The sequence below is a fragment of the Ursus maritimus genome, unplaced genomic scaffold (genome assembly GCF_017311325.1).
Source record: "Ursus maritimus isolate PB19 unplaced genomic scaffold, ASM1731132v1 scaffold_30, whole genome shotgun sequence".
In the NCBI taxonomy this organism is placed as follows: domain Eukaryota; kingdom Metazoa; phylum Chordata; class Mammalia; order Carnivora; family Ursidae; genus Ursus; species Ursus maritimus.
Genome location: NW_024425564.1, coordinates 2,047,772 through 2,058,005, shown reverse-complemented (window position 1 = coordinate 2,058,005; position 10,234 = coordinate 2,047,772). Strand labels below are relative to the sequence as shown.

The following is a 10,234-nucleotide window of genomic DNA, read 5'->3' as shown; positions in this document are numbered from 1 at the left end:
CCTTATGTACTTAGTCTCTGCCTGTCAGTTCTGTGCCATTGACTCTTGCCTGTATGCTCACGCACGGATACCGCACTCTCCTGATGGTTGTCGCTCTACAGTATATTTTGGTATTAACTTAGACTATTCTCTCAAAGATGATTTGGATGCAGGCCTCTCCTGATTTTCCTCACCGTCTGAGGGTGAGGACCTGAGGGAAGGCACAGTGCGCAATTACCCCAGGAGGGTCCGTACACCCAGCTTTAGCCATAACCGTGCCCATCGACACTCTGGCTGGGATAAGGCATCGCATCATGCCGGCAACCAGTCTCGGGTCCGAGTTCTGGCTTTGCCACTGAGAGCTGAGTGACCTGGACCAGCCCATCTTGTCCTTCAGAGCCTGTGCCTAGAAGGATCTCCCTCCCATTTCCAGCAGTCTCTAGTTCTAAGAGGCTAGGGCGAGGGGCCTGGGGAGGACCAGGCGAGATTATGAAAGCATACCCAGTGCTCGCTTCTACAGGAAGTCCCATAGATAACACAGGAGATTGGCTTGCTGGGGAACGGAAAGGGAGATTAAGCAAGAGACAAGACTGTTAACAGTTCCAGAGCTCGTGGGCTCCTGGGGGCAGCGGTTGCCTCACCACCAGGTCCAGGAGGCCAGGACTGTGTGCACGACTGGGAGCCTTTGAGAGGTGGGAGCCACCTGGAGTTGCAACGCTTCTTTACTTTGGAGGGGGTGAGGATGGGAGAAGGAGCAGTCTGGGTCCCCATCTGGCTCCTAGGACAAGGGTGCTAAGGTCTGAGCCCTCTTTTCTCGAGTGTTTGGAGCTCCCTGCAAGGTCTAATGAGGGCGCTTGGGGAGGGGACTGGGATAGATTGCCTACCTTAAATGGCCGTGTGACCTTGGGCAAGTCACCTGGCTTCTCAGAGCCGTGGTTTCTGTATCGAGTTGGTGAGGGGAAGAGAGAGGGTAACTAGACTAGAGCAGGGCACAGGGTGTCTCTCAGAGCCACCTCTTAGACAGTTTGGGTTCAGTGACCGTCCCCATTACGTGCAGTTATTGACGTAAGTGGAGGGAGGAGCAGACCCCGTTCCCTCCCCCTTTGGTGAGAGAATGAAGGAATTGGGGGAAACCCTAGGATAGCTGTCCCCTACCCCGTTTTTCTTAGGTGGCTCTCCACTGCCTGACCCAAAGCCCGTGGTACGTGCTCCCCTGACCCGATCCCACAGGGGGGAGCGGATTCCCACAGTCGCCGGGAGTAGGATCCCTTTGCTCTCAAGTTTGACTTCCAACTTTGTATGATGTCTTGGGCGAGGAATGTGGGGAGATGCGGGAGTGCTGAGGGCGTGGGTGTGTGTTCCTGTCACGAGAGGCTTCTGACCGTTAAGGGCGTGAGGTCGCCATGATCCAGGGAGGGGACTGTGGCAGAGGATGGAGGGGTGTCCCTGTGGGCTGACTCCGAGGGGTGTCGTTTTGAGTGACTCTGAGTGGGCGGGGACCTTTGTACACGGAACGAGCTGTGCGGAATGTCCTGTCAGGCCCGCGGGGAGTGGCCGTGGTGGGAGCGGGTTGAGGAGGGAGTGTGTGTGTGTGTGTGTGTGTGTGTGTTGTGTGTGAGTGTGTGAGCACCCATGAACACGCACATGAGGAGTGACTGAGGATGTCCCCACTATCTCTGGGTAGTCATGCTTGGCCATGAAAGGGGTGCAGGTTATTTTTAGGGTTTGCCATAAGGCCGTGAAGGGGTGGTTCGCCATCCCCGACTTATAGCGTTTGTACTATGAGGCAGTGCTGGTGGTAGGGCGCCTGCTGCTTTTCCGCCCCAGGCTTCTAACAGGCAGGGGTGCCTCTGAGTGGCCCTCCTGGGCAAGAAGGACTGACTGCTGAGGCTGTGGCAGGGTGGGTGCTGGTGAGGTGTCCAGAAGGTCCTCCTTCCCTTCCTTTCTTCCTTCCTTCCTTCCTTCCTTCCTTCCTCCTTTCTTTTCGAGAGAGAGAGAGAGCGCACACACACAAGCAGGGGAGGGGCGGGGGGGAGGGGTAGAGAGAGAGAATGTCAAGCAAACCCGCTGAGCACAGAGCCTGCCGCGGGGCTCGATCTCACGACCCCAAGATCCTGAGCTGAGCCGAAACCAAGAGTCGGTTGAGCCACCCAGATGCCCCAGAAGGTGCTGCTTTCTTATAAAACGCCAGGGGACCTTTGGAAGTGGGCTGTGGAGGTGCGGCCTGAAAGACATGTCCAGAACATCCCGTATCCTGGGATACGGCCGCGGGGAATGTACTCAGGATTCTAATTTCCTTTACTTGTGGGAGCCTGCAGACTCGGTGATGTGGCTCCCATATCATTATAAACCCTCCCCCCAGGGCTTCAGTTCTCGAAGCTTCTGTGCTGAGAATCTTATCTTGCTGCTTCCTATATGTTATCTCCACCAGAAGTGCACGTGCAACTTGAGTTTCCAAGTCTTTTTCTTTTATTTTTCTTTAAGATTTTATTTATTTATTTGACACAGAGAGGGAGAGTGTCAAGCAGGGGGAGGAGCAGAGGGAGAGGGAGAAGCAGACTCCCCGCTGAGTGGGGATCCTGATGGGGGGCTCGATCCCAGGACCCTGAGATCATGACTTGAGCCGAAGGCAGACACTTCACCAACTGAGCCCCCCGGGCGCCCCGAGTTTCCAAGTCTTACACCAACAAGCAAAGCCGGCCCACACCGCCCTGCTCCACACAGGGGCCTTCGGCCACCAAGGAGGGACCTTTCCAGGAAGTGGTCTTGGGGGTCCTGTGCCGGTGCCGCTGCTGGCGGCATGGCTTGGGCAGGCGTCTGCACCTCAGAGCCCCCTTGGTCTCCTCACAGGTGCAGGGGGAGGAAATCGTATCTGCACGGTGCTCCGTTTTGTGGAGGCTCCAGTGGAATTTCATCCTCCCACCCCCACTGCCCATGTCGTCACCACTATCGTCAATGCCACCTTTACCCAGCAGCCACTGTGTGCTGGCCATAGCTGTGAGTGCTTCGTGTGTATTACACAGTCAACAAGTATTTGCTGAACACCAACTGTATGCAGGGCACTGTTTTAGGTATTTGGTCATTAGACTAGAGCAGTAAACGAAAAGAGTATACTTTCAACTCACATGAAGCTCACATTTCAATACAAGGAGGTGGAAAATTTACAAGCTAAATGGATAAAACACTCTATCCCGAGAACATGACAAGTGCTAAGAGAAAGCAAAGCCGGAAAGGGAGGCAGGCCGTGCTGGGAACGGGAGGTGGTATTTCAACTTGAATCATCGGGTCCCGTCCTCACGCAACCCTGTGGGGTAGATATCAGCCCCACGTTCCAGTAAGGAAGCTGAGACGCGGGAACATTAAGTGACTTGCCCAAGGTCGCACAGCTCGCAAGCGGCAGGCCTGGGGGAGGCCGAGGTCTGTCTGACTCCAGAGCACTGTGACGGGAAGTCACCTCCTCTCTTGGGCCACCTTTTCCACATCTGTGAATCAAGACGGTGGGATAAATGGCTAGGAGGAAGGTGCGCCTCTTCCTAATTCACCTAATGGAACCAGCGCCTCGTGGCGGGACGGCTCGCCGCTGTGCATTCAGCTGGTGCTCAGTAAATGCTTGTCACTCAAGGGCACGTAGATCTTGGGAACGGTTTGGGCAGAAGAACGTCTTCTTGGCAAAGGTATGCCGTACTGCCAACTGTTCTTTGAGGGGAAAAAGCCCTGATTTGTAGCGTTTGCTGGCTCACGTGGTATAAATCCTCCCACGGCAGCTGACCCCTAAGCCACTGGGCTAGGACGAAGTGTGCACATGTGGCTTTTGCAAGCCCCTCAGATCTGGCTCTGCAGTTTTCTTTTCTTGTTTCTTTTCTTTTCAAGATTTTATTTATTTATTTGAGAGAGAGAGCATGAGCGGGGGGCAGGCGGCAGAGGGAGAAGCAGGGTCCCTGATGAGCAGGGAGCCTGACTCGGGGCTTGATCCCAGGACCCTGAAATCATGACCTGAGCCACGGGCAGACGCTTCACCGACTGAGCCACCGAGGTGCCCCTGGCTTTGCAGTTTTCATCTACGACCTTGAAACTGCATCGGAAACAGACGTGGAAGACAACAAGTCAGCGAGATGGAGAGAAACAGATGGAGAGAGAAAACACACAGGAAGAAAGAGAGAGAGAGACTGGCCGAGAGAGAGACTCGACTTCACTTTAAAGTTTGGGGGTCTCCGCAGGCTGAGGAATTGCTTTATTCAAGTCCTCTGCAGCCTGAGCCAGAGAACACACCCGAAGGGAGGCGGGGCCAGTGGTGCCAGAGCCCTGGAAGAAGCCCACCATCCCCGCACTCGGCCTGTCTGTGACCTCTCACCCCAGCGGAGAAAGCCCGGAGGGGTCTTCTTGTTCTGCTGCCTCCTGCTGCACGTGTTCCTATGTGCACGCTGCTCATGCTTCTGAATCCTACCTGCCTTCTTCGGGGCTTGACTCCAGTCCCGCGGCCGCCAGGAAGCTGCCTGTCCGCATACCCATCAGGCCCCTCCCGCCCCATACAGTTGTAGGTGCCCCACGCTTAGCCCCCCCAGGGCAGGCCCAGACAGGTCCCCTTCCAGACTCCAGCCTCCCATTGTTCTGTCCTTAGGGGTCTCACCTAGACACATCCTTATCCATCAGAATCCTTATTGATTGACTGACCTAAGACTTCCCGTGAGAGTTGGGAGGACCCCAACTCATGAACTGGACAACCCTTACAAGAGCACCTACTGTGTGCTAAGGAGCGGGGAGCAATGTGGACCAAGGTGCACGGTGACATCCACAGGGGGAGCCCAGAGCATCATGAGGCCACAGCCTAGGGGGGCACTGAACCCTGCTTGAAGCATGGGGATGGCTGCAGGGAAAGCTTCTGGGAGGAGGCAGCCTCTAAGGTGAGGGAGGAAGAGGCATCAGCTAGGTGGGGGATAAGAAAGTCGGGGAAGTGGGGGCAAAGGGAGCAAGGTGGGAGAGGATCTGACATTCCAAGAATGGAAGTGGTTCAGCAGGCNNGATGGACCGTGAGGGTGTGGGAGGGAGGGGGGTGGGGCAGGGTCCACACGGCACAAGGCCGCAAGGGCTACTGATTCCCCAGTGTGTGTGTCCAAGGAGCAGTGAGATGGTGTTGAGAAGAAAAAATTGGAGGTCAGGTGAGACAGAGGAAGGAGGCCACGGTGGAGAGGTCCCCCAAGGTGAGATGCGAGGGAATGAGCTGGAGGAGTAGCAAGAGAGACAGCTCAGACAGCGAGACCCTGCACAAGCCTGTGTCCCCACCCTCTACTCAAAACAGAACCGATCTGGCGCGGGGCTCTTTTATATAACGGCCAGAGAAGACTTTTGATGAGCAAAGATCTAAAAGAGCTGAGGGCACATGGATAGCTTGGGGGAAAAGCATTCCAGGTGGAAGGAACAGAAAGGGCAAAGGCCTCACGCTGGAGGCCAGGAGGTGGGGGAGGGTCACGAGATCCGAGAGGCCAGCTGGGGTCCATCAGCTTCATCAGCTGTGATGTGTTTTCTCCAGGCGCCCGGGAGGGTTTTCAGCAGAGAGACTGTGTGCAGCAGCCGGTACCACCTCACCACTCCTCTGTCCCCAGGCCAAAGCAGCATGGAGAGTGGACAGAGAGGGCCCCGGAAAGGCCGCAGGCTGGGCTCCAGCCGCCGGCGGCAGATGCAAGAACCAGCCGATGGCCAGGATGCCCCCATGGCCCCAGAGCCAGAGTCCTTGTCCTCCCCAGTGGCCGCAGAGCTGCAGTGCTTCTTCCAGGACTGTGGTGCCAAGGAGAGGGGCTTTGTCACCCGCGAGGACCTGGCGGTGAGTCCAAGTCCCTAGCTCATGCCCTGAATCCCTTTTCTGTAGCCTCCTGAGACTTGCTTCCCATAAAGCAGGGCAGGCCTGCTCTTTCCCTTTCTCCCATCCAAAACTTGCTCTCAGAGAGGACCTCTCATGCACCGTTGGTGGGAATGGAAATTGGTGCAGCCGCTGTGGCAAACAGCATGGAGGTCCCTCAAAAAACTTGAAATAGAACTACCATACAATCCAGTAATTCCACTACTGGGTATTTACCCAAAGAAAACAAAAACACGAATTCAGAAAGATATATGCAGCCCTGTGCTCGGTGCTGTGTTATTTACAGCAGCCAAGATATGGAAGCAACCTAGTGCCCATCGATACATGAATGAATGAGGCAGATGTGGCATATACAGACGGTGGACTATCACTCAGTCACAAAAAAGAACGAGATCCTCTCATTTGTGACAACACGGGTGGAACTAGAGGGTATTATGCTATGTGAACTAAGTCAGACAGAGAAAGACAATTCTGCGTGACTTCACTTAGCAGCAGAATCAAAAAACAAAACAAATGAACAAACCAAAGGCAGAAACAGACCCATAAATTTGGAGAACAAACTGGTGGTTGCCAGAGGGGACGTGAGTGGAAGGACAGGCAAAATGGGTGAAAGGAAGTGGGAGATACGGACTTCCGGTTATGGAATGAGTAAGTCGTGGGGATGAAAGGAGCAGTACAAGGAATATAGTCAAGGGTATCATACTGGTGTTGTACGGTGGTAGCCACGCTTGTGAGCACAACGTAACGTGTAGACTTGTCAAATCACTATGTCGTACACCTGGAACTAATGTAACATTGTGTGTCAACTATTCTTCAATTAAAAATTAATTAATTAGGTGCACCTGGGTGGCTTAGTTGGCTAAACATCCGACTCTTGGTTTCAGCTCAGGTCATGACCTCAGGGTTGTGAGATTGAGCCCCACACTGGGCTCTGTGCTGAGCATGGAGCCTGCTTAAGATTCTTTCTCCCTCTCTCTGCCCACCCCCCCACCATTCTCTCTCCCTTTCTATTTTTTTTTTAAGATTTTATTTATTTATTTATTTATTTGAGAGAGAGAGAGACAGCCAGCGAGAGCGGGAACACAGCAGGGGGAGTGGGAGAGTAAGAAGCAGGCTCCCAGCAGAGGAGCCTGATGTGGGGCTCGATCCCATAACGCCGGGATCACGCCCTGAGCCGAAGGCAGACGCTTAACGACTGAGCCACCCAGGTGCCCCGTCTCTCTCCCTTTCTAAAAAAAACCCCAATTAATTAATCAAACAAAATATGAAGATCAGTAGGCAAAAAGCATAGTTTACATGCCAGGTGTTTGTATGCAAAGAAACGTTCTCTGCGTTAAATGACAAGCACACATATTTTCTGAGGTAAAGAAATAAATACAATAAAATTTGCACTCAGAAAAGGTGAGGAATTTGTTTATATGAACGTGTAAATGGCTGATAAGGCATTTTGTGTTCCACTCTTTCCGAAACATTTGCATTTTAACAAAGGAAAGGACTTCAAGCCAAAGAAGGAACTTGCAAGTGATACAGTTCTAGGCCCATTGAGCAGGGAAGTTTATCCCGGGGAGCAGTCAGAGTCCCGGAGACCAAACCATGTCAATGACAAGAAATGTCAGTGACACATAAGACCAGCCCCGGTTGTGAGGCCCAATAAGGAGTCTTGGGCTCTGGCCCAGACCGACACTGACCAATTTTCTTTGGTTTTTCCTCATTCTCAGCAAAGGGGTGTGTGTGGGTTGTTGGGGTCTCCCTGGGCCTACTATCTCCTCCGGATACTGCTCCATGCTCCGGACTTTGTCCGGCCCCCATCAAAATGGACATTTCCTGCGGTCGGTCCTCAGGGCCACAATAAGGTACCAATGGCTGATGTTGAAACAGAATTTTCAGGGGTGCCTGACTGGCTCAGTCAGTGGAACATGTGACTCTTGATCTCAGGGGTTGTGAGTTCAAGTCCCACGTTGGGCATAGAGATTACTTAAAAATAAATAAATAAAAAAGAATGACTTTCTCAGAGGGGCCTTCACCAACTCCCTCAATATATGTGTGTGTGTATATATATAATATATCCCTCAATATACATATTTTATGTATATGTATATATAATTTTCATTTTTTAAAGATTTTATTTATTGTCAAAGAGAGAGAGCACAAGCAGGGGGAGTGGCAGGCAGAGGAAGAAGCAGACTCCCTCCTGAGCAAGGAGGCTAACGCAGAACTCGATCCCAGGACCCAGAGATCATGACTCGGGCTGAAGGCAGACACTTAACCGACTGAGCCACCCAGGCTTCCCTATATATAATTTTCAAAAGGGTAAAAAAGTAAATATAAAATCAGGTACATATAAAATCAACACTTATCAAAGGTCTTATCTAATTAATTATTATTACTAATTAATGAAGGAACCAGTAAGATGTTACAACTGGCTCAAAAGCGTGTGAGAAGCTAGGATACAGTATTTAAAGGCAATCTGACAGGAGAGTGTTAGGATAAGATTGCTGAGTTCAATTTTTAAAATGGCTGATGTCCAACAGGCCATAAATCTTTGGGGTTATCTGTTGTACTAGACAAAAATTATTTTCATCTCTTCCGGGCAAAAATCTGCAAGTTAATAAGTAACTTCAGCAAGTCTGGGACTTTTAATTAAAGATAAACAATGAGATGGACTGAGTGCATTCCTCTAGTCTAGACAATGCTTGAAAGGACACGCTCTTTACCTTTTGGCCCGGTTTCTAAGTTTCCAATTATTCAGATAATTTTCTGTGATGGTAAATAATCTCCCAAGTTTATTCCTGACATAAAAAAGCTTATTCTCTACCCACGTATTTCCACTGGCATAGCAAGGGTGTGAAAGAAACGTGGGCATCCCTGGGCTTGTAAATCTAGACTTCGAAAGCATGAAGCCATCTTAGCTTCCGTCAGGAAGTTTTCATACAGAATCTTAGACTTCAAACCTCTGTTACTTGCTCTTCTCCCTAGAGTGAATGCCTGCCCCAGTTCACCTGTACTGGAACGATGCCTGGGATGTGGGACTTCCAGTGGTAAAACTGGGAACATCTGAGGCAGACTGGGTCAAGCTGGCCACCCTATTTCTATCCTCAGGCCAGGAAACTAAACCCGACTCTCTTCACCAGCTTTCACCTGCAGCCCCTATAAATGCAAGGAGTTTCCTTTCTTCTGGAGGTCCCAATTTTTCTAAGGTCCCTCTCCGGCCCCGAAGTGGCCTTATCAACTGGTTCCAGGCCAGGTTGCCGGGAGGGTTTTGCAGACGTGGGCCCCATGGCTGTTCCTTACAGTAGACTTGTCACATCTGATTAAGTGAAAATCATTCTCCAACACGACATTCTGGTTACACAACTGATTCATCCAGCTATATCCCAGCAAAAAAGGAGGACAGAATCTTACTGAATCTGTGTCAATCACTATGTCGCCATGGAAAGTAAGGAGGTTCAGTAAAAGTGTCAGTTTCTGAATCCAGAGGGGGTCACTGAGACTCAGATAACATTTAAAATGTTTAACTTCAGTTTACAAAGTAGTAATCCACTAAACTGAAGGTTAGACAGGGCTCAAGAAGACAGGGAAAACACTCCCTCATAGATCCATAAAGATAGAATAAAAAATAGCACCAATTATATTCCCGACAAACAACCACAACTCCATTCCCATTCATTCAGTTTTATGCCATTAATTCCCATTCTGCTAGATCTTGAGTGAGCTGGCTGCTTCTGGACTCAAGAGTCCTAGAAATTGTCAGTCGGCCAGCTTGGCTGAAGGTCCTCCAACGTCAGCTCGGAAACCTTGTATCCAAGTGAAGTATCAGGAGCTGTACAACCTGGTACGGTTCTTTCCCACAGGGCGTTGGGTCTGTCCTTTGTGGCCTGCAGCTTTTAACCAAGATTTCAGGCCACGGTAGGAAAGCAGGAACATTTTTGGTAATGAGACTGAAAAGCTCCGGTTATTTATTACCTAACTAATAACATCAGAGTGGAAGAGAGTAAAGTTCTCTGTTGGGCTACAGCACATAATTATTTCATAGATTTTTTTTTTGAAGATTTTATGTATTTATTTGACAAAGAGAAAGAGCACAAGCCGGGGGAGAGGCAGGCAGAGGGAGAGGGAGGAGCAGACTCCCTGCTGAACAGGGAGCCCAACGTGGGGCTCGATCCCAGGACCCCGGGATCATGACCTGAGCCGAAGGCAGACGCTTAACTGACTGAGCCACCCAGGCGCCCCTATTTCATAGGGTTTGATCAGTGTTGCCCCTGAAGATAAGCGTATATCATCGATGAGCAAACACACTGAGAAATCTCCAGGGCCTTCCCATACAGCACGCAATTTCTGAAATATTTATATGAATTGCATCTTACCTAAGTAAACAGCCTGGGAAAGCCTAAACATCTCTTC

The 10,234-nt window shown here is 51.0% G+C and overlaps 1 protein-coding gene across 5 annotated transcripts in view; it reads left to right on the top strand.

Annotated features, from left to right (window-relative positions):
• Positions 1-10,234, top strand: part of RAB44 (RAB44, member RAS oncogene family) — a 34,049-nt gene continuing 23,815 nt past the window's right edge. Inside the window, exons 1-2 of one of the 5 annotated variants that reach the window (XM_040644679.1) lie at positions 1-671; positions 5,507-5,797. In XM_040644679.1, the coding sequence (XP_040500613.1) occupies positions 5,591-5,797 (207 nt within the window). In that variant the 5' untranslated portion in view covers positions 1-671; positions 5,507-5,590. The remainder of the gene's footprint in view (positions 672-5,506; positions 5,798-10,234) is intronic. The other 4 variants (XM_040644676.1, XM_040644675.1, XM_040644678.1 and 1 more) reach the window with 4 other exon arrangements.